Source organism: Aethalodelphis obliquidens, unplaced genomic scaffold (genome assembly GCF_003676395.1).
Source record: "Aethalodelphis obliquidens isolate GAN/ISIS:26980383/991018 unplaced genomic scaffold, ASM367639v1 scaffold16, whole genome shotgun sequence".
Classification (NCBI taxonomy): Eukaryota; Metazoa; Chordata; class Mammalia; order Artiodactyla; family Delphinidae; genus Aethalodelphis; species Aethalodelphis obliquidens.
Window position 1 is genome coordinate 1415924 of NW_020837960.1, and position 24438 is coordinate 1440361.

A 24438-nucleotide genomic window follows, 5' to 3' on the forward strand; every position below is an offset into this window, starting at 1 on the left:
GATCTTTTATAGTTTTACATATTAGATTTAGGTCAAACAACATTTCTCTGGTATTCTGCCCTGCAAAATCTACCAACCCTGTTTTCCCTAAGCTCTCCCCTCTATCTCTCAACTCACAGAGACTGACAGGTACCACCTGGGTTCCTCCTCCCTTCACCATGGCCTTAAAACTTCCTCCAGGCAGTAAGCTGAAGCAATTGTAAGGCTCACCCAGTTGCTTCTCATCTCTCAAGAGTCACTGTACCTTGTTGCCCATGTCCAATGTCTTGAGTTCCAATGTCTCATGTATTTAGTCCAGTTCTTTATGTGTTTCAGGCAGGAAGGTAAAGCCTTCCTCTGTTGCTCTATCCTGACACAAGCAGAAATCCTGTGAACTCGAACTTTAACAAAACAGCCTTTCTTTTGTGACGAAAGGGCAAGAATATGACACCTGAAGTTGGAATATGTCACCACATTCCTCTAACTTTGTTCTTTGCCTATAAACCTCAAAGCATTTAACAGCCTGTGAAAATTATGGGTATTTCTGTATCTCTTAAACCAGATGACATAAAAATAGGTATCAAAAAAAAAAAAAAGTTCTGTCTGCCCTTTCATGAGGCTACATTTTCTTACTATTGCTGTTCTAAATTTATTTTTTAAAAAACTATTTAGACCCTGCAAGATGGGCAGCTAGTCTCTCAAAGCCTTTTATAAAAGTTTCATTGAGGTTGAGCCCAGCAATCTCTGAACTGAGTCATTATATGACTTCAGTTAAGATCATCCCAATGTGAAACTAAATATGATGCCATCATAATTCTCTCAAATTATAATGTCTATGAATCTGGATTATATAATGTGGACCTGACAATACCAGCAAGCAATGTCTTGATATTTTTAACCTACATGGTCAGTCTAACCATGGTCATAAAATTGACTTTCTATTATCTGGAAAGAAGGAAGATGGAAAAATTAGCAAGGAAAAAAGACCTCACCATGTGCCAGAAGAATCCACGCTACTGCCCAGAGAACACCCTCAGATGACTCAGAAAAAATCTCATAAGAAGTTTTAATACCAAGATTTCTACGTTCTGGATGGGGGTGGGAGTTCTCCATTATGCAGACAACCTGCCCTCTTGGAAAATGGGGGCTGAAAGAGCCTGTCTTCATTTTCAAGTATTTCCCTAAGAGTTCTTTCCTTTATCTGTATCCTTATTTTTAACTTTCCATTTTCCCTTTGACCGCTGTTTCACCCCATGCTCTTGTGGGCAGAATCTCTAATATAAGCAAATAAACAACAAAACAAACAAGTAGCACCTCTTTAAGCCCCATATTCTCTAAGTAGCAACCCAGTTTTTCCTGGTATTTCTCTAGCCCAGAAGGATCCCAAATCCTTCAAAGCAGTCACTGTGCTACTAGTATGTTTCATACCTGTGCTCTCAAAGGAGAGAAATTGAATGAGAAGAAAAAAAATGTTCCCCAAATATGTCTCTTTCTCATTCTTGTCATTTCTCAGATTAGGAAACACTTAAAACTAATTAGTAAGCTTTGCTTTGAGAATGCAAGAGACCCTTTCAGAGGCCTCTCTTACTGAAGCAGTTGATTATAATCCTACGTTCTTTTTTTATTCCAGTTTTATTGAGATATAATTGAAAAGCATTGTGTAAGTTTCAGGTGTATAGCATAATGATTTGACTTACATGCATCATGAAATGATTACCACAGTAAGTTTGGTGAACATCAATCATCTCATACAGATATAAAATTAAAGAAATAGAAATATTTTTTCTTTCTGATAAGAACTCTTAGGATTTACTTTTTAAACAACTTTCATATATAACTACAGCAGGGTTAATTATATTTATCATATTGTACATTACATCCCTAGTACATATTTATCTTATAACTAGGAGTTTATACTTTTTGATCACCTCATCCAATTCCCCCCAACCCCCTTCCTCCCTCTCTGGTAATGACAAATCTGATCTCTTTTCTTATGAATTTGTTTGTTTTTGAAGTATAATTGACCTACAATTCCATGTTAGTTCATGGTACACAACATAGTAATTTGATGTTTCTGTACATTTCAAAATGATCACCATAATAAGTCTAGTTACCATTTGTCACCATACAAAGTCATTACATAAGTATTGGCTATATTCCCCACACTGTACATTTCACACCCATGACTCATTTATTTTGTAACTGAAAGTCTGTACCTCTTAATCTCTCTCACCTATTTCTTTCCTCCCTCCACTCCCATCCCCTCTGGCAACCACCTGTTTGTTCTCTGTATCTATGAGTCTGTTTCTCTTTTGTTATGTTTATTCATTTGTTGTGTTTTTTAGATTCCACATATAAGTGAAATCATATGGTCTTTGTCTTTCTCTGTCTCACTTATTTCACTTAGCATAATACCCTCTAGGTCCATCCATGTCGTTGCAAATGGCAAGATTCCATTCTTTTTTTTTTTTTTTTTTTTGCAGTACGCGGGCCTCTCACTGTTGTGGCCTCTCCCGTTGCGGAGCACAGGCTCCGGACGCACAGACTCAGCGGCCATGGCTCACAGGCCCAGCCGCTTCGCGGCATGTGGGATCTTCCCGGACCGGGGCACGAACCCGTGTCCCCTGCATGGGCAGGCGGACTCTCAACCACTGCGCCACCAGGGAAGTCCTCTCCTTATTTCTTTTTAACTACTCACTTCTTACTTCATAGGACTAAGACTATTATTTTTGTCCTATTAAATTAAGAGTTTGTAGTTTAGACGTACTGGTTCTCTGTAATGGACATTCTGGTTGCTTCTTCAACACCTCTCCCCCTCCTTTCGGCAAGTATCCTGACTTTCAGATATATATCCTCTGCCTCAAATCGAATATGCTTCCAGGAAAGCAGATGGCCCCCACTTGTAAGGGTGGGACACTTGGATCAGGCCTAAACTAACCCACAGACCCTTGCTGAAGTTTCTGGTTCATAGGTTGAAAAGTCACACAATACAGGTAAATGTGGCCTGAGTGTGAAAGCTTCACTTCTCTTCTAAGTGCACTTCTGGAAGGGACCCCAACCGCATCCCTGGATTTAATAGCTCAGGAAGCTGTAGCCATCCTGGGCTCACATGGGGCAGCCTGCTGTAGAATGCTTATGCCAGAGAGAGCAGAAATGAGATGCAAAGAATCAGGACCTTTCATGACAACTCTGAGTCACTAAATTAAACCAGCTGAAATCTACTGTGCTTCTGGTAGTGAAGTCAGTCAGTACTTTAGTGTTTAAGCCAGTTTGAGCTGTGTTTTCTGTTATCTGCAACCAGATGCATCTTAAGAGATCCACTGCACATTTTATAAGGAAGGGAATGCCTGTTTTTCAATCAAATTACATTCATAGAGTGCTAAAACAACATATACAAGTTTTGAATATTTTTTGCTGTCATATTTAGTAGTGTTACCATACTAAGAACTGCTATTTGGCTTCAGGTTGTTTTGTAAGAAATGTGGCAAGCTGTGTAAGTCAGTTTATTCTGTAATTACAGGGAGGCATCAGTATGCTGTAATTGCCATTCTACAGAAGGCAATTAGTATGGGGTTAGTACCAGATGAACAAGAAAAATAACATTCAGCAAATAAAACATACAGCAAAACAATGTATTTAATAGTGCACTGGTTTTATTGATGGCAGAAGAAAAAATTCTTTCACTTGTAAAAGGTATTTGCTTAATTTATTGTATTTTTTCCCCCATTCTTTATGTGGGTTGAATTTTTGCCCCTAAAATCTGTCTTTTAGTTCTCCAAATAATAATATCCACCATGGCTCCATCTTATTCTGAAGGGCAAGTAGGAGGTCTATCAACAGGTTTTGACCAGGATGTTTCAGTCAACAGCTCCTTTCTTCACAAAGACTCTATTTAAAAAGAGAGGAAGAAAGTGAAACTGGACCCTCAAATTGACTTTTCCATACACAAGATACACTGCTGAAACTTACCTGTAAATGTGAAGTGTTTGTGTAAGTATCAATAGATCACAAGTAGAGCAAATTGGACACTGTTAATTCATAAACATACTGATTTATAAATAAACTGATTTATAATTTCTATAAATCAGTATGTAAACAAAAAGCAAAATATTTTAAATAATTTTTTCTTCTAGAAATTCTTAAAGTACATCTCTGTCACTGTTAGTCCCTCTATTGCTAGCATGTGCACTTCAGGAATTCGGATTAACTGAGTAGAGTTTAACAGAGGATGACCTAAAAAAGATGCAGTCTGCCAATGCACTTCTACCCCCATTCTACCCACCTCCATTTCCCCTTTGAACACCTTTGAGCTGGTTTAGTCTCATAAGTAATTTACTTGAGTCTGTCGCCTCCCCCTGCCTGCCCCCCACCTTTATCAGATACCACTCTAGTAGAAACACTCTGGGTGGTGACAACAGAAAAGGCTGAGAGAGGTGGTGAGAGAAGCCTTGTTTGCTTCAGTCCTATTTCAGTCTCATGGATGAAAGAATGGTTGGGCAGGGATGGGTAGCATTCCCACGGCTGCATTCAAACAGCACAGAAGTCTTCTGAGGTAAATAGTCTCCTGATTAGAAAATAAAGAGCTTTGGGTACTATTATCCTCACACGATGCCTATCCAGCTGGCATCACGGGGTCCTGTAATAATAGCTATCTTTATGGCAATCACTTCCCTGACCTTGATTTGAAAAATTTTGCAAAAAGATGCTGATCTAGATTGCCAAAAAAAAAAAAAAAAAAAAAAAGCCGTTTAAAAATCCATCTTTTACCAGCTACAAATGGTGCTAAAACCTGGACCTTAGAAAATAAACAAAGTCATGGTATTTATATAGTAGTTTATGCTTAGCTATTGGTTTCAAGGTTTCTGGTTAATATGCAAAACTGTGAAGACTATTCTTTCATGAAACAAATAAGAAACTAGAAATAAAATTAAAAGTGAGTCACCATTTATTAAACCACTTTGCATACTTAGCCTTAACCTCCATGGCACTAGGGAGCTTCCTGCTGATGTGTGTGACAGTCTTTCTACACAGGTCTGCCATTTCTCTCCTTTTACAGCAGGACACGAGGCTGTAACTCTTTGACTGGACCAGTGCAATAGCTTCTTAAATTCTTTCCCTCCTGGTGTTGTAATCCATCCTACATCCAACAGCAATATTTATTTCTTTTTTTTTTTAATTGAGGTATTGTTTACAATGTTGTGTTAGTTTCAAGTGTACAGCAAAGTGCATCAACCATATGTATACATATATCTCCTCTTTTCTGGACTTCCTTCCCATTTAGGTCACCACAGAGCATTGAGTAGAGTTCCCTGTGCTGTATAGTAGGTTCTCATTAGTTCTCTATTTTATACCTAGTAGTATATATATGTCATAACAGCAATATTTCTTAAGCTTAATTTTAATCATATAATTCTTATTCAGAAGTTCATGATAGCACCGAACACATCAAAGTCAAACTCTTAACATGTCTAAGGCCGTACTCTTCTGCCACCACCAATAAATGGTATCTAATTCCTAGGACTCCAATAATGTCAGAGACCTCTCCAAATGCACATAGTTCTGGTCATTTTCATTGATTAAATAACTGTGTATACTTTCTCTATCCATATATGCTCTTATCTCTAAGTTGTCTGTAACAATGACGAGCCCAGGAACTAGAGGTTTTGGGCCCTCTCTCCCCTCAGGGGGTGAATCTGACTTGCCAGCACTCTCTCAGACCTAGGCCTATTTCCCACATTGCCCCCAGAGACCTCCTCCTCCACTGAGCCCTAACTCCCAGCTATCTCTTGCTTTTGCTAAGCACTGATGTTGTCCTTAGTACCAGGCTCAAGCAGAATCTAATTCCCTTTCCACTTTGGGGGAAGTATATGAGTATGTAGGGGTGGGCGGTGGTGGCGATGGTATAGAAGGCTTGTAAAAAACCTTCTTAGGATAATCAAAGAATGTAAATTACACATCAACAACTTTAAATCTTGGATTTAATACATTGATTTAAAAAACACTTACTTCGCAGCTACTATGGGTCATTCATCACCTAGCAAAGTACCCAAAACATAAAGATTATGACTACGAAATTATGTTCTTTAGAACTGATAAAAGAAAGTGTCTTAAGTGTTTCTTACTATCTTGAATAATTTTAAATAACAAAATCTTACAAAAATTTCAGCATATATTAGAATTCATGCTTATATTTGCTGGAAGTCAAATGGCTGGATACAGTGTATATCTTCTTTTTAAATGTTTAAGTTAAATGGAAACCAGGAATGAGGAAATAAAAACAAAATACACTACCAAATGTAAAATAGACAGCTAGTGGGAAGCACAGGGAGATCAACTCCATGCTTTGTGACCACCTAGAGGGGTGGGTGGGATAGGAAGGGTGGGAGGGAGACGCAAGAGGGAGGGGATATGGGGATACATGTATGCATGTGGCTGATTCACTTTGTTATACAACAGAAACTAACACAGTATCGTGAAGCAATTATACTCCAATAAAGATGTATTAAAAATAATAAAAAAATAAAAGGCCTATGCTAAAAACCTTTCATTTAAAATTATATCTTAAGAAAAAAAGTAATAAATGTATCAACTTAAAAAAAAAGAAAATAATATATTCAGTTGTGTGACAAAAGCAAAAAGTATAATTCTTATTGCTGAACCTCCCATTCAAAGACAGTATATTTAATTCTACTTCATAATTTTTCATAACATATGTTTGAACTAAGTACAAAAATGAATAAATAAGTTTTTTCAACCAAGATCACATGTGTCTTACTAATTAATTTTTAGAGTAAATTTTGCAGTGAGGTTTTTCTAGTGATACCATCATGGGACTGTCCCCCACCAAAATTAATTTTCTTACTGTGAGGATTTCCATGTCAACAGTATAATCCAAAGCAAGCATCTGGGAAAGATGGAAGTTTTAGCTCAGGGAACATAGCGAACCACTTAGATTGTAACGTTTTAGTTGATTAGGAACAATTTGCACTGTACAAGATTGTAACGTTTTAGTTCATTAGGAACAATTTGCACTGTACAGTTTGATACGAATAAGCTACAATTACCCCAGGGCTATGGTTTATAATTTACTTTTAAGCAGTGTACTCTTTTTCAAAGGAAATTTTTGATGGAACTCTAATGTATAAAACATAAGAAAGACACTAAAGAAGAGGCCAGAGGACTGAGAGTTCTACCCATTGGCTACACTCTTACTCACGCCCACCATCTTCTCTCTACTTCTAGCCCTCCCTTCAACAGCCCTAAGGCACCCTTGAAGAGCCCTAGAGTCCTGCATCCACTGTCCTAGAGCAATCAGAGGGTTGAGAACCTTTGGCCTCATTTTAAAACCTGTTTTAAACAATTTAGAAGACCCTGGAAAGCTAACAGGGAATTCTGTTTTCATTTACCTTAAATAAGATTTAATTATAAGCACACTGAGCTTATTTTAAAAGTGGATGTTCAACCGTGCACAATGTAAAGTTGCTGAAGTCCTTACGTATACTTTGATTCTGCTTTGGTCAATTCTTGCATGCTACAGAAAAATGCCCAAAGTCAAGAAGTAGCTCTTCTGTGATACTGTGGGCAAAAGGTCACGTTTGTTTACTTGACAGCCTTGTATTAAGTGCAAAGAAAAACCAACGATAAGAGGAAAAAGGTGCTACACTGGCTTACTCGGGTAAATCAGAAGTCAAATAGCATCAGGTTTCTGCTCCAGGCACACTATTACATAAGGAGCAAAGGGCTAGAAAATACAGGAAAACATTTCTTCATTTAGGATGACAGAACTAATTTTTAACCAATGAAAGAGCTTTGGGGAAGCTGCAGGAGATGTAAGACTCTGGAACAGTGCTGTCCAGAAATATAATGTGAGACATACGTAATTCTTACTTTTCTAGTAGCCACATTAAAAAGTAAAAATAAACAGGTGAAATTATTGTAATAACTTTTTATTTAACCCAATCTATTAAAATATTATCATTTTGATATATAAATAATAAAAATTATTGAGTTTTTTTCAAACTAAGTCTGAAATCTGGTATGCATTTTTTATTTATAGCACATCTCAATTCAGGCTAGCTGCATTTCAAGTGCTAAACAGTCTTGGCTGGTTTGAGAGTCACACAGTAGGGGACAAATACAATGTGGATAACAGCATTATCAGAATGAACAGCTGAAATAAGGAAATAAGGAATTGGGAACAATTTCTTAAAAATTCTCAATAGTCTTGCTACTAAGAAGAGACTAAGAAAAAAGATATAAAGTCTAAAATAGTCTTATGTGATGTATAACAAAAGCTGTAACGGGAAAACTCTAATTATTAAAAAAAAAATATTCAAAAACCCTGGCATAAGGAAAAAATAGAAATGTTACCAAAGATGGTGAAAGTATTTCTTTCTAAAAACATATTAAGAAGTAAGGTCTTTGTTCATCAAAATGAGAATGTCTTAGATTGGTCCTATAATTTGCTGACTTTGTTATATTTCTCTTCCTTCCTACTGAAGATGATTTTCAGATACCACCTCTCTTTCTGAAACTCTAAGATGAAAGTTTCTGTACTGACAGCATAAGGCCCCCAAATTACATCTCAATAAGCAGTCATGTTGTCTTCATCCAATTCCTGAAGATATATATGAAACATTTCCTCTTTCTTAAAAAGGACTGAAATCAATTAAACAAAAAATAAACTCAATTACCCAGGTTGATAATTATTTAGTCCTTTGTTTTCTTTCATCTTCTTCCTGCTTTCAAACCTATAGTCATTTCACTGATTGTCATCACCTCCAATAGAAAAGAGTAGGTATAGAGAAAAAAGGGGATTAGGGATAGCATTTGCAGGGAAAGGTTTGGAGAAAAAGTAGTTTGTAACTATGGTATTATATTAAATACTTTATAATTGAAAGTAGTTTTAAAACATTAGTTTTCTTCTATTACAGGCAAACCCCAGAGATACTGAGGGCTCAGTTCCAGACCACCACAATAAAGTGAATATCACAATAAAATAATTACCCTAAGTTTTTGGTTTCCCAGTGCATATAAAAGTTATATTTACACTATACTGTTGTCTATTGAGTGTGCAATAGCATTATGTCTAAAAAGCGATGTACATGCCTTAATTAAAAATACTTTACTGCTAAAAAGTGCTAACCATCATCTGAGCCTTCAGTGAGTCATAATCATTTTGCAATAGTAACATCAAAGATCACTGACTACAGATCACCATAACAAATATAATAATAATAATAAGTTTGAAATATTGTGAGGATTACCAAAATGTGACACAGAGACAGAAAAGTGAGCAAATGCTGTTAGAAAAATGGCACTGATAGAATTGCTTGATGCTGGGTTGCCAGAAACTTCCAATTTGTAAAAAATGCAATATCTGTGAAGTGCAATAAATGAAGCACAATAAAATGAGGTAGGTCTATATGTTATTATGAAATATTATATATATATAATATATATTATTATATATAATAATATATTATATATAACTGGACTTATATATTTAACATGATAGTATCTTTCTTTACATGGAAAGCTCCTCACAATGTCAACTTTACCTTCTCACATTAGGTCCGAGCCCGGGGAGGTTGGTAGAACTGCTGGGTTGGCCGAGTGGATCGTCTTGGCTGGCCATCACCTCCTCTACGGAATTCAAGAGTTTGGTCATAGGTGGCTTCTTCTTCCTATTTGCAAAGAGTAGTGATTTAACATGTTCAAAACAGTTCCAAGTTTCCTACATTAAATACATTTTATGGTCCCCATTTTGATATACCCTCTTAGAAGCTGCCCTGGGATTCACATCTGTCAATTTTTATAATAGTAGGCGGCAGGGGGAAGGAAAAAAAAGGCAAGGACATTGTTAAAACTCTTTTGGTCCTTGTTAATAGAAGGATGAAGTTTATAGTAGTAACATTAGAACCAAATTTAATTCTAGAAAAGGAAACTATTTCCACATAATATTATGGTTATCTCCTCAAATGACTTGACACAATGTGGTGAAAACACAGAAAAGCGAGCAATGTAATACAATTTTAATTGAATATTTGGGCTTCTAGATATTTCCAGGTATTTATCATGGAAAGGGGTTTTAGTAAGATATGGAAAAGGGATTGAGGAGCCAGAGAATGTTCACCAGCTGTTTGTCCTCATCTGATGAAATCTCCAACATCGTTAAGAACCTTACATCTAGAGACAGGAAAAAAATAATGGATTGGAATGAGGAGAGAAATACAATTTCCATATAAAGAAAGCTTCATGCAAGACACAGCAATCACCACAGTAAGACGCAAACTGTTTTCTTCTCATATTCTTTCTTACTAAGGGAGTAGAACCAGCAACTCAAGGAATGGCATGGATAAATTAGTATAAGCAGAATAAACAGCAGAAACAGTATAGTTAATTACAATATTTGAAAAGGACTTAGAAGCAACAGAAATGTAGCCAAAAGCCACACTGGTTTCTTACTGAGTGCTGCCACGCTGTTATTTTAGTGTTTTAAATTAATGCAGCTGTGAAGTATGTTCCCTTCATAGAGAGAAAAAAATTGGCTCTCATTTTTGTTTATGAAAGAAACAGTATCTATTTCAAAAGCAGAGTTTAAATTCCAGCTGAATTATCAGAGCACAATAATTTGCATGATTTAGGAAATTTATCCTATTTCTTCCTATTCCTCCTTAATCGTTGAATCTTCTGTCCCAAAAGATTGCTTTCCTTTGACCCTAAAAGCAAATGGAGTTATATGAAAGACTGAGTTCTATTCTTTAATTTTTACAGATCAACTATTGCAATTTTACTTGATGCAAGTAGAAAGATGCTATGATAATTTGATCAAATCCTATTATTTAGAAATGATATTTAATATTTGGCACGAACATATCACTCATTAATAGGCATTCTCCACAGTATTCTTAAGAACCGTTATCTCCATTTTATATAAAGGACACTGAAGTCCAGGAAAGCTTTGTGACTTTGCCCTAATACTTCGAAGATAAATCTGAGTTTTGATTCAGACACTGCTATTTAAATCCTTACGTCTCAGTCTGCATGTAAAAGAAATAAACTAATTGCCCAAAATTAATGATCACCCTTAAGGGGCCATCATCATCTAAATAAGAGAATAGAGAAATCTGACAATACATCTGTCATAACTCAATAACAACATTTTAGAGACAAACTTCCAGATTAGTTCTCCTTTCTCTATGCCCCTTTCATTAATAATCAATCTCAAAATGGTTAGAAGTATCAGATATTATGTCTATAATTTAGTAAAGCAATCAAGATGGAGGAAGAAAAATTAAAGTGCTCAGAAAAGAAGAGAAATATTTTTTTATTAATATGGTCACTGCTCTGAATGATTATTGTCAAATCTTATAGCTAAATTTGAAAAGAAACTATTTTTATGATATATGACATTTGCAACTGTGCATATTAACTGAGAAGGATAAAAATATGTTTGCTGCTGTAGAAGGTGAAGTAATTATTCTAGGAATTAGAATGGAATATTATTATTCTCCACACCCAGCTGCAAAACTGGTTAGAGGACATCTAAAAACCTATATACTTTATCAATAAAATATAGTATTAAAGGTAGGACACTACATTTACTGAGTGAGTGACCTGGATTTATATAATAAATGTGCCATTGCTATTTGAAAAACTATCTCTATTGTTTAAAAGAATCTCAGACTATACTAGCCATAACCGATTAAATGGTTTTATAGAGATGACCAACCATGAGATTTCTTTGACATTATTTGATGTCTTCACAATCATTTTATACAAAATGGAAGCAAAAAATAAAAATAATTCTGACAGCTTGGTTTTCAGTTGTCAAAGGCACAATCTTGCTCTTTTAACTTTGAAATATTCTTCCCACAGAGTAGTCGGGGGCAAACCTGGTTACCCACAAAAATCACTTCATACAGTTTAGAGCTAGTAATTTTTAGCACTGAATAAGCACCCCTTTCCATATAACACACAGCTCAATTGGAGTCATCTTTGAATGAAATTTATACCTTTATCTTCTTCCTTTAGTTTCACTACTCTGTAACAGCTTTAGAACTAAAAAAAAAATTAATTTCACAGTTCATGAACATTTAAAAAAAATCTGACAGTATTTTGAGCTGGCACAGTCCTGGAAGGCTATCTGGTCTGTCCCCTTAGATTTGACAGATGAGGAATCTCTAAACCCAGAGAGGTGATTTTCCCAAGTCACAGAGCTCACTAGAGAAAGAGTCCAGACCAGGGCCATTTTGTTTCTAACTCAGACAACGTTCTTTAAAAGATTGGTGATAACGTTCACAAAAATGGAACTGACCAATGCCATCTTCAACAAAGCTTTTGAGATTTAGAACCATTTTATTGGGACTCAGATTTTTGCTCACCATGCTATCAGATTTACCTGGTTTTAAAATACCAAATAAATAATATTCAAAATGTGCCCTCTTTTTATGCCAATATTTAGTAGTTTATTACTCCTTTTAATGAAAAGATACATATTCAATAATCATTGTGACACCAAACATGAATGAAGTGATATGTTGAAAGGAAAAAATGAGTCATAGTACCAATGCAAAAAGGAGATACACAACTTCACCTATAAAACACATTTGACGGGTCACAACTACACCTTTCCTGCATATCATTTTTAGTCTCTCGATAGCACAAACTACATCTTGAGTGAGAATACAGACAAATACATTATTTCCTCATTTATAAATGAGCTGTTGGAAAAGCTCACTGTAAATCAGTTACTTCGAACCTGGAACATACTTCAGTAGGAGGTGTGAAACACATTTAAATACAGGTCAGGTTCTCTGTTCCACAAATAAAGGTGATGTGCAGATAAGCATATAAACCACCACTCTAAAGAAGGTGGTGGATCTGGTGGTTCTCAACTGGGAGTGATTTCCCTACCCCACAGTGTGGGGGCAGGGGAGGTAGCCAATGTCTGGAGACATTTTTGGTTATTACAAGCTGAAGGAGTAGGTGGGGGGAGTTGCTACTACATCCAGTAGGTAGAGGCCAAGGATGCTCTCTAGGCAAATGGAGGAGGAGGAAACTTCCTATTCCTAAGTGCCAGGACAGCCTGGAAAATAATTCTGAAATTCAGGAAGTTTGGGTTTGCCACCCTTTCCCTTTTCCTTTTCGGATATTTCTTCTGCCTCTGTCTCTAATGCCTAAAAGCTGCGTTTATGGAAATTCTGTGGGGAGGTCTCTATTCGCTGACAACACTATGTTTTCCTCTGCTTCAGCAACATGTTCATACTTACTTAACTTACTGAATTGCCTCATCTTACATTACCATTTCTTCAGCATTTTTGCACAGCAATGACTTTGTAAGGAGAAAACGATTATTGATTACTGGTGGGAGTAGGGAACAGGGATGGCAATTCTCTTCACAAAAAACTTGGAAAAACTAACTGATATTGTCACCTCTAATAGCTACTTTGTGTGAAATTTAATAAAAATTTTTCTAGTCAGTTCCTTTTAACAATTTGCACAGTAGTCACAAAAACACAAGCCAGCATACAAAATGTATACAACGTACCCTCAACAATAATCCTTGAACTCTGAATATTTTGAACACTGAAATCTTAATGAGTACATATCTCCTTGAGTGATTCACATATGAACTACTTATGAATTTCCAGACCACCTATGCCTGTCTGGTTAACTTGTGTAGTCAGTTTATAGAAATAGCAACTAATTTTAATATAAAACCTAAGCGAACAATAATTTTAAAGACAAACCTGCTTTCCCAAAACATCATGTAATAAAGGCAAAATAGGGACAGTAAAAAGATCATTGGTTGCCAAGGGTTAGGGGGGATGGAGGGATGAATACGCAAAACACAGGAAGATTTTTAGGGCTGTGAAACTATCCTGTATCATACTATTATGGTAGATACATGTCCCAATACATTTGTCCAAACCCAATGCACACCATGAGTGAACCCTAATGTAAACTATGGGCTCTGGAAAATAATGATGAGTTAATGTAGGTCTATCATTTGTAACATATGTACAACTGATAGATGGTGGGGGATGTTGATAAACGGGAGAGGCTATGCATGTGTGGGGGCGAAGAGTATGTGGGAAATCCCATACCCCTCTCAGTTTTGCTGCGAATCTAAAACTCCTCTATAAAATAAAGTCTAAAACAAACAAAAAAAACCAGGCTGTAAAGTAGGCCACATCAGTGGGATACTTTGTGCCTCATATGTTGCTGATGTGGTAGATATTTGATGAAATATTTGTTGACCTGCCTTATTAAAATGGCACATCTTGATCCATTCAGAGTCTTCCTGTGGTTATCCGTAACTAAAATATGAGAATTAAATTTCTTTCACCCTTGGGATGCCATCAGCATTAATTAATGTATGAAAACCACTTTGAAGATTATTGAGCTCTCTGAATTGGCTCTAGGTTGTATATATTTTGATTATACCTTGGATATTCATAACATTTCCTCTTGGTTTCCACTGGAAAACTCTAACCTTTGATTTTACTTTTTAGTCCAAGTAATGAAATAAAGTACCTCTGCCCCATTCAAAAACAAAAACAAAAATTCATGTAATGGATTCCAATAGTAGAACTTAAAAATATTTTAAGTAATCTATTTTAGATCAATTATACTAATATTCTATTATATTAGACCAACTGAAAATTGGAGAGTAATAAAGTAATTGAAGATTATGGATAACAGCTGTGCCTACAGGAGTCAAGTATTATGATTAACACTGACCTTAGTTTACCAATTATTCTTGCTTAAAAATATATTCCAATTCCATATTTACAACTCCACCACAAAATAAACTGGGTCTGTCTGTGGTAGCCTGGAACCACAGACTACAAAACAGATAGTTTCTGTAAAGAACAGTTAGTCCAAAAACCTAAGAAGCTATAATTTGCTCAGGTAATTAGTACCATAACCTGAGTTAGTAGGTCTTCTGATTCATAGTCCTGTCTGCCCTTCACACTATGCTTCCAAGTAATGAGGACAAAAAATACAGACACAGTGAATGCCAGAATTGGAAGAGGATTTGGGGATAATCTAATTGAGCAAATTTAAATTTTAAAAATCATCATCTATTTTTGGGGTAAATGTGACACTCTTCTTTCAAATGAAATTTTATACAGAATTCCAATATAAAATAGATGGGCTCAGGTTACAGTGGGTGTTTTTACATGTGTATGTAAGCAGTATCCCCTTGGCTTTCTCTTCTTTAGTTCTTCCAAGTTCTGTAACCCCTAAAGCACAAAAACTAAAACCCAACCTGGTTCAACCTCTGCTGTACACTAGGAACCAGCTAGGTTGAGTGGCTTGATTAATATAAGAAAATGAACTGCTGAAAGAACAGGAACGGGAACACAGGCCCCTGACTCAGTTCAGAGACCGTTGTCTTTGCGTTTTATCACAGGGAAAATCTAAACCCTGCTTTTGACTTCTATGAATTAAATTTCTCATTTGACAATACAAACTCACCTTCTATACCTAAATGGGGAAAAATAAAAATCTCAGCCTTCATTAAACATAAGCAAATTTTATGCTAATAAACTAATTTATCTGTTTTTGAAATTTTGAGTGAAATAAGATACCATTTTAGAATAAAGTGTAATGCAGAATTATAATCCCTCTTTCCCTCAGAGCAGCTCTAAGATGATCTGTTTAATATACCACGTCCGGTAATAATTTATTTTAACCAAATATTTTGTGGCAGAAAAAAACCCCACACTGCTACAAGTAAAAGAATGAAATTAGAACACTCCCTAACACCATACACAAAAATAAACTCAAAATGGATTAGAGACCTAAATGTAAGACCAGACACTATAAAACTCTTAGAGGAAAACTTTGGAAGAACACTCTTTGACATAAATCACAGCAAGATCTTTTTGATCCACCTCCTAGAGTAATGGAAATAAAAACAAAAATAAACAAATGGGACCTAATGAAACTTAAACGCTTTTGCAAAGCAAAGGAAACTACAAACAAGACGAAAAGACAACCCTCAGAATGGGAGAAAATATTTGCAAATGAATCAATGGGCAAAGGATTAATCTCTAAAATATATTAACAGCTCATGCAGCTCAATATTAAAAAAACAAACAACCCAATCAAAAAATCAGCAGAAGACCTAAATAGACATTTCTCCAAAGAAGACATACAGATGGCCAAGAGGCACATGAAAAGCTGCTCAACATCACTAGTTACTAGAGAAATGCAAATCAAAACTACAATGAGCTATCACCTCACACCAGTTAGAATGGGCGTCATCAGAAAATCTACAAACAACAAATGCTGGAGAGGGTGTGGAGAAAAGGGAACCCTCTTGCACTGTTGGTGGGAATGTAAATTGATACAGCCACTATGGAGAACAGTACGGAGGTTCCTGAAAAAACTAAAAATAGAATTACCATATGACCCAGCAACCCCACTACTGGGCATATATACTCAGAGAAAACCATAATTCAAAAAGACACATGCACCCCAATGTTCATTGCAGCGCTATTTACAATAGCCAGGTCATGGAAGCAACCTAAATGCCCATCGACAGACGAACGGATAAAGAAGATGTGGTACATATACACAATGGAATATTACTCAGCCATAAAAAGGAATGAAATTGGGTCATTTGTAGAGACGTGGATGGATCTAGTGACTATCATATAGAGTGAAGTAAGTCACAAAGAAAAAAACAAATATCGTACATTAACACATATATGTGGAACCTAGAAAAATGGTACAGATCAACCGGTTTGCAGGGCAGAAACAGAGACACAGATGTAGAGAACAAACGTATGGACACCAAGGGGGGCAGTGGTGGGGGTAGTGGTGTTGGTGTGATGAATTAGGAGAGTGGGATTGACATATATACAGTAATATGTATAAAATGGATAACTAATAAGAACCTGCTGTATAAAAAAATAAAATTTAATTAAAAAAAAACACACTGATTCAAGACAAGAAACAAAATCGGATTCAAAATCTAACTACTAAGCAACTGGTCCAAAATGCATGGCTGAGAATATAATGGTTTTTTTTTTCTTCCTTTCACTGCCATTTTAATAGAAAAAGAATATAAACTTCTATATTACAAAATATATTTCATATTTTTTTCAAATAGAAACTTAAAAAACACTAACTTTATAAAATAAATGGATGTTTAAAAGCAAATTCTGGATGGTACTGCATCAATGTGGGGAAAAAGTGTATTAGGGTACAAATACCCATTTGACTATGGGTACAAAGTATCAGTGAATACAGAGAAGAAATTCCAAGTGAATAGTGTTCTGACCGCTATGATCTTTTGATCTCTATACCACTTCACTTATGATTCAGAGGCTGATCTGCGGATCAGTTCCCCCACATAAGCAGTGATTGCCTTTAATCTATTATTAAAGTTTTATTCTATTTCCACTTGCCCTCAGGCCCAGCCAAGGACGCCACCTGGTTGATATTAGCATTTCTTGGAAGAAAATAAATGATATTATTAGTGATCTTCTGGGAAAGTCTGAAAAATTTCTAAGCCATCAGGAGACATCATGGTGCTGATGTCGAAGATCTCGGTGGTGGTGTAGTGTGGTCCTCCCCAAGGAGGGCTGAGAAACACGACATCAGCCTTTAAACGAGAAGCCAGCTGCAGGAAATCTCCACAGATGAACTCAATCTTGTCCGCTACCCCATAAATTTCTGCATTACTGTGAGCAAGATCGATCTTAACAGGATCAATATCAATGGTGATCACTCTCTTTCCTGTTAAGGCAAACTGAATGGTATTTCCTCCAACTCCACAAAATGCGTTGACTACGGTGTCACACTGGAAGGATGGGCTGACCCTGCCAGCAATGTGCTTAGCGATCTCGGGTGTAACTGAAAACCAGCCCTCTCTGTCTAATTTAATCCCATCGTCAAAGGGGGAGAAGAGCCTGTATCTCTGGGCCCAGTACTTTGCCAGCTCGGGCACAGCGGTGATCTCAGGAGGCAGACCAATTCCCTTTCTGTTCTTGCTCTTCTTCTTCTTTTTATTTTAAGCTCCGGCTTCTACCTGAAGATGGTCTGGTGCAGCCTGGGTGGGGCAGTCACCCTCATCTGTCACTGCTGCTTCTGTGCTGTCCCTGTCAGTTTTCTCTGTTCCCACTTCCCCAGCTGAAGACATGGCACGACGCTTTCCAGGTTCTGGCTCACTCGTCTCCGGTGGGTCATCCCCTTTTTCAACAGACACTTCTTGTTCCTCTGAACCACTGCTTGTGCAAGTATCCTGAACGTTGTTATGAGAAACTGACTCCTGCGATGCTTCCTCATCCATTGGTTCATTACCCATTTTAGGAATTTTTCTACCTTATTCAAAGTTTTGCTTTTCTTGCAAAGAGTTTTTCCTGGCTCTTCAGTGAAGAAGATGTGTTTGTTTTTCATATTGATTTGTCTTCTCATGTCCAAGTACTTTGACTTGTACTTCACATTCTTGTGTGGATACCTGACCCGCCGGTGACTGGAATTTGAAATTCCACCATATTTTTGTCCTGAGCCATGCTTGAATCCTAGAGGGGAACCGTCGACATCAAAGTCTGAATCAATGTCCAGTTTTTCATCAATGTCCAGGTTTTCCAGGTTTTCATCAATGTCCAGTTCGTGGCTCCTCTTGAATTTGCTTGGCTTCTGTTCAGGTGGATCTTTGCCACTCTCATCTCCATCAGTGCCGATGAGGTGTGGTCTGTCTGTGATTGTGTTTGCTTCTGATGACTCTTGTGAATCCTGAGCTGGTTGGCTTGTGCTTCTGTTCCCAGACAAGCTGCTTTCCTTGCTTCCTCCATTACATGGTTCACTTTGGCCCTAAGCAAGGCATTCTCTTCTGCTGTCCATCACAACTCACAGAGGGATCTAATCGGCTCTGTTCTACATCCTCTGAATTCAGACTTATATTACTAAGTCCATCAAGAATTTCATTATGATCTTTATCACTTGAACTAGAGCTTTTGCTATCCATTGATGAAGATGGAGAAGAAAGTTCATCTGCTTTCGTGCGATTTTCGTCTTTCTTGTTGTCAACTACTGTTTTAGACACACAAGTATCTGTATCACAGCTTTGTGAAGCATGAAAAGTCCAACCCTGAGCTTCCCAATACTGAAACTGTTCCAAATAATACCAATACAGCTGGCTATAATGCTGCTCCCATTCCGCCTCTGTATTAGGGATGTTCCAGGGTTCTGAGGACGGCGTCTGACCTGCATGCTTTTCTTGCCAGCTTTGCCACAGCAGTTCCCCCTGGTATTCCTTCCAGTACTTCTCCCAGAGCTCCGTAATTTCCAGCTTTGGAGATAATGTATTTTCAGCAGGAAGATTCTCACCTTCAATGTCTTTTTTGGTTCGAAGTTTATACCTTCTGGTGTTCTCATTCTCAGATGAAGATGGATTATCTGAATCTGAAGCCAAAATGTCATCTTCCGCACATTCTTGTCTCCAAGATTCTCTCTTAATTTCATCTAAGTACTTCTTTTGATGTTTTTTCTCTTTTTAAACTTTGTTTCTAGTATTCATAGATACCTCAAAATTCTTATGTGCAGACACCCTACCACACTGAAGTGGCAGTCCCATACTTCTCATGAGTTCAGCCTCAGAATCAAGTTCACTTTCATCTGGGCCTACATCTTTGCTGTCACGTGACTCTGCAGTGCCCTGGGGACGACCACCTTCTTCCTCTTCTGTAGCTTGCTCTCCTGCACTGTTGCCATCGTCTTTAACGTAGTAGCCTTTTAATCCCAAACTGCACAATTTCCGATCTTCCACAAACGCCCTCGAGCAGAGGCAGAGGATGCAGGAGCCCTCCCGCAGGTCTTCAAGGAAGAGACACATCTCCACCCCGGAGCTCCACTTCTCGCAGTACGTCGTAGCGCCACAGAGGAGGCGGCCACGCGGCAAACAGCGCCGGAAGGCCTCCCAGCCGCTGTTCCGCTGCTGGGGACCGAGGGGAGGACTGGAGGCGTGCCTGGCTGCCAGGGAGGAACGGCAATACAATGTTTCAGGAGAACTCTGAGACATTTAACTGTGTTCTGATATTCTCTTTTTAGAAAAGAGGATATTCTCTAAAGTTACATAAGAATTAGGTAAGGATTATTGATGATTCTATCAGATATTAGGAAATCATCTGAATCCCTACCTCAAGGGTTTTATTCTGTACTCTGCCAACTAAAGCACTACCTAAATAAGACAACTAAACTTTAACATGGAAGAAAACTGGATGTTTCAATGACAGTTAAAGCAAATACAGTACTATCCACCATTGTCTTTCCTCTAACATCGTTAAGATCTTCTACTATTTAATACAAAGTAAACAAACTATTTTTGGCAGCTTAGACACTCAAGAAAATGCAACTCAACATCAAAAGGCTGCATCCATATTTCAACTAGGAGAATATAATACAAAAAAGAGACTAGAAAATGTCACCCTTTTCAAACTTCAAATAATAAAAGTACTGATACTCTTCCATCAAAAACACACCCAACTTTCTTTAAAACTTGGAATAGAAAAAAGGGGAATGATTATTCTACTATGTGCCTGGCATTTTATCTCATTTAATCCTTGCAACAATGCTTTGAATTACTTAATCTCATCCTTCTACAGATGAACAAGCTAAGGCTCAGAGTAACTTACCCAAAGTTATGTAAGTGGCCATGCTTCAATAAGACCCCTGGGCTGTCCACTCCAAAGTTCTTTTCATGGCATCACATAGTGTATATTTTACATTTCTTGCTTCAGACAGTTTTGCTTATTTTTTTCTAATAGCTGGCTAAAGATTAATTTTAAATAAGTAGATGGCTTCTGCCCTGAGGCTAGTTAATGGTCAGCATCTTTGTTGAAATGCCATAGTGAAGTCCAAAGAATGAATATATGATTTGTAAAAATGTGTACCTCTCTCCAACTCATTTCCTCTTTTAAAGCTAAAGGTTAAATAGATTCCAAAGCTTGTCCAGAAGTCAGGGTAGGAAGCATATTTCTGCTCCAAAAGATGCCAATCTACTCAGATTCCCTTGAGAGATACCTTATCATGGAATTGGTATTTAAGACCTCAGTCTGTTAGGTCAGATCTGAGTCTGAGTTTAGACTCCACCACTTCCTACATGTGTTACTCAACTTCTCTACATCTCAGTTTTCTCACATAGACAGCAGTAATCAACTCATAGGTTTACAAGGAGCATTACATGAGATAATACCCAAAAAGAGTTTAGCAAATAAGCCATATACACTGTCTATTATTCTGAATTAAGTAATTCTTTGACAGTAATATACACATGCTCACTTTAACTGAACTATCAAGACTCACAGATTTTGCTAAAAATCAGGTTTGCTGTTAAGAATATTCCTCAAATTGCTTTTGTCAGATAAGGAAAGTGGAAAAGCCACTGAAGAAAATGAAAGAGCCAATGCAAGGAGAAAGACTCTTGTCACCTGCTTGCCTTTTATTTCTTCAGAAATTTGAAAAACATCTATACACAAAAACTAATGATTTCACATTATAAATCATTCCATTGTTACCACTGTTTTTGTTTCTTTTAGGAAGAGGTCTTCTTTTTTAATTATAGAGAAAAAGGGCAAATAAAACAAACAAAAGGAGAAAATTAGCAAAGACACATTACTGAAAATGATTAATCAAAAGTTAAAGATATTATTTGCTTAAAATATGAATATTTTAAGAAAAAGCTAAAAATAAACGTGATTAACCTCTTTGAACATCTTGCCTTAATACCAAGACCATACCCTTAAAATTTTATCAAATGTCATAAAAAACAGAAACACTATTTAAACAGCAGAGGTATAGCAATGATGATTAATAATGAAAAATGCTTATCTATGCCTGTTGATATGTTTTCAGGTGATTGCCTATAAATTACCCTTGCAAAAGCAACTGCTTTCCCAAATATGCTAATTGAGCAAATATGTTTTAGAATATTTTACGGTTAAAACTTATGAGCACTAATCACAAGTGGTTAATCATTTCACTCCCTCATAAGTTATACCATTTTTACATCTTAAATTTGTAACTAATACAATATACTTTAAGAATGAATTAACTAATTCTTTCTCTGAAAGTAATAATTACCACATCATAATGCCAGACTGCTTTTTATTCTAAAACAGTCAGCCCAGTACATTTTATGTAACTGACCACTTGAGACAAGTACTTAATGGTGTGCTTCAGTGACCTGTAATACAGGCTAAAGAAACAGAATTAGAAAAAAAAACTCCATGTCAAATTGATAAAATACAGGCCAGATCTTTGCTATTAAAAAGTACTGAGTGTTGGAGTAGGGAAAGGAGACGACTTGACATGCTTTATATAACTTTAAGAAAAGGTTTGCAATATCTAACAGTACAGAAAATAAAATCATTTGCTAATGTTTTCACCCCTAAGGAACATAAGATTGACAGGAAAAGAATTAAAATTTTGAATCTTATAGCAGCTATCTATAAGATTATTTATAGTTATTTATAAATTATTTATAGTTATCTATAAGATTACAATGTAATAATCATTTTCACATTTAAATCCCATACATACCCAGCAACCCATATTAACAATGTCTGCATAATGAAGTAAAATGATTTCTCTTTAGTGAAACATGAAGAAAATATGTTTAAAAGTCTTTATCAGGCTAGTTAATAAAAGCTGTAGTTTAAGAATTGTGAGGTGCCCCAGGAGTCAATGATCTGATCTACAAGGTACAAAATTCATCCCCACACATCACACACAGGTGGTGTGATGGTTCTGTCTCCTTCAAATAAGTGAAGGATGCTAAGGCTTTCTCAGGCAGCCAACCCCACTCCTTTGTATCCTTCTCTAGAAAGTGCAAACTACCCGGGCTTTCTAGTTAAGCCTATGTCCTTTGCCATATGGAAGATTTTAAATTATTTTAAAACAAGTATTATGCCTTTCTCTTAGTCTTCTATTTTCTAAAATCAAAAGACTCAGTTCCTGGAATCATTTGTCAAATACCATTATTTCCACTATCTCCCATCATCTTGATCATATTTTCCTTTATACATTTTAATATTTACTATTCTATGTAACCTAGTATTCAGAATAATATTGCATGTATGGTCTGCTTGCAACATAATACTACTATTTCCCATGATGAGCAAACTCTATATAATCATTAGTGCAATCTGACCTTGCTTTAATGTTTTTAGCAGCTGCTTGATCATTCCTTGCTCATACTGTACTTGTCAACAAACGAAATGTCTATAACCTACTCCCAGGTCTATTTCATTGTATATTTGAAAAGAATTATTTTCCCAACCTAAAGTTTTAAATTTAACTGTAATTGAATATATGCACTATTGAAAGATACTAATTACTTTGGCATAGTTTTATCATTGGTGTTCTGAATAACTATATAATATTAAGTCAGTTTTTCTAAAATAAAATTATCTTGGTAATTTGTTAGTTTTTTTTTTTTGCCTAATGGAAATTGGAGGATTACCACCTAAAGCATACATGGGTGGCTAAAACGTAGTTTAACCCTGAAACTAGATTCCAGTGAAATTTAGAAGATAAAAGGAGATTCACAGTATAAGATTAAGCTCTTAGGAATAGAACTGTAGGTTAAAGGAATAGGTTGATTCTTTTTCTACTCTTTGTAAAATATTTTCTAGCCCCTTGAGAAATACCTCTTGCATATACATCTTTGCTTCTCAATTTAAAATTCTCTAAATTTTAAAGAGAGAATTAAGACTGAATGAACTAAATAGTTGATAGTTACTTTACCAAAACTGTGTATCACATATTGAGTACAAACTTACTGCTATGATGAAATTTTTATATACATTATACAAAAAGTAGGTTGGTATCATTTATCTCCATTTACAGGTAAAGTGTAAAATCATGTGCTATGATGTCAGCAAGTCTGCAAACTGAACATCAGCTCTACAACTTATTAGCTCTATGATTTTAGGCAAGTTTCTTAATGGCTCTGAACTTGGATTTGTACTTTTTCATGTGTATTAAGTGGGAATACTAATAATTATTTCATAGGGTTCCTGTAGTTATTAAATCAGCTAACACAGACATATATGGTGCCTGGCGTATACGTTCCAGTTATAAGCAGGCATTGTATAGAAGGAACTCCAATCTTCACATTCTCAATCATTTATTCTAATTATTTCAATATGTTGGTAAAGATATAACATATCGTCTTTCTGTTAACTAAGTATAAATTACTCTTAGTATGCTTAAATTTATGAGGTTTTTTCCCTCATGTTGAGATTTCAAAATGTTCGGTATATGAAGAGTTAGCTTTTTTTAAAAGAAATCATTTTCTTTCCAAGCTTAGCTTCTCTTCTCAATCATTTTTGATGGTTAGACTGTTGAAGAAAGAAAAGGTATCACAAAGCTTTTCTCCAAGAATAATAAGGGAGATAAACTCATTTCCATCAACTTAGGTAAAGAAAAATTAGA

At 36.2% G+C, this 24438-nt stretch overlaps 1 protein-coding gene and 1 pseudogene across 2 annotated transcripts in view; both read right to left on the reverse strand.

Annotated features, from left to right (window-relative positions):
- Positions 1-3603: 3603 nt before the first annotated feature.
- The window catches only part of TDRD3 (tudor domain containing 3), a 202139-nt gene continuing 181304 nt past the window's right edge, over positions 3604-24438 (reverse strand). Inside the window, exons 13-14 of one of the 2 annotated variants that reach the window (XM_027116135.1) lie at positions 9540-9665; positions 3604-3867 (exon numbers count right to left, since the gene is read on the reverse strand). In XM_027116135.1, coding sequence (XP_026971936.1) covers positions 9549-9665 — 117 coding nt within the window. In that variant the 3' untranslated portion in view covers positions 3604-3867; positions 9540-9548. The remainder of the gene's footprint in view (positions 3868-9539; positions 9666-24438) is intronic. The other variant, XM_027116136.1, reaches the window with a different exon arrangement.
- Positions 16715-21967, reverse strand: LOC113625566 (trimethylguanosine synthase pseudogene; annotated as a pseudogene).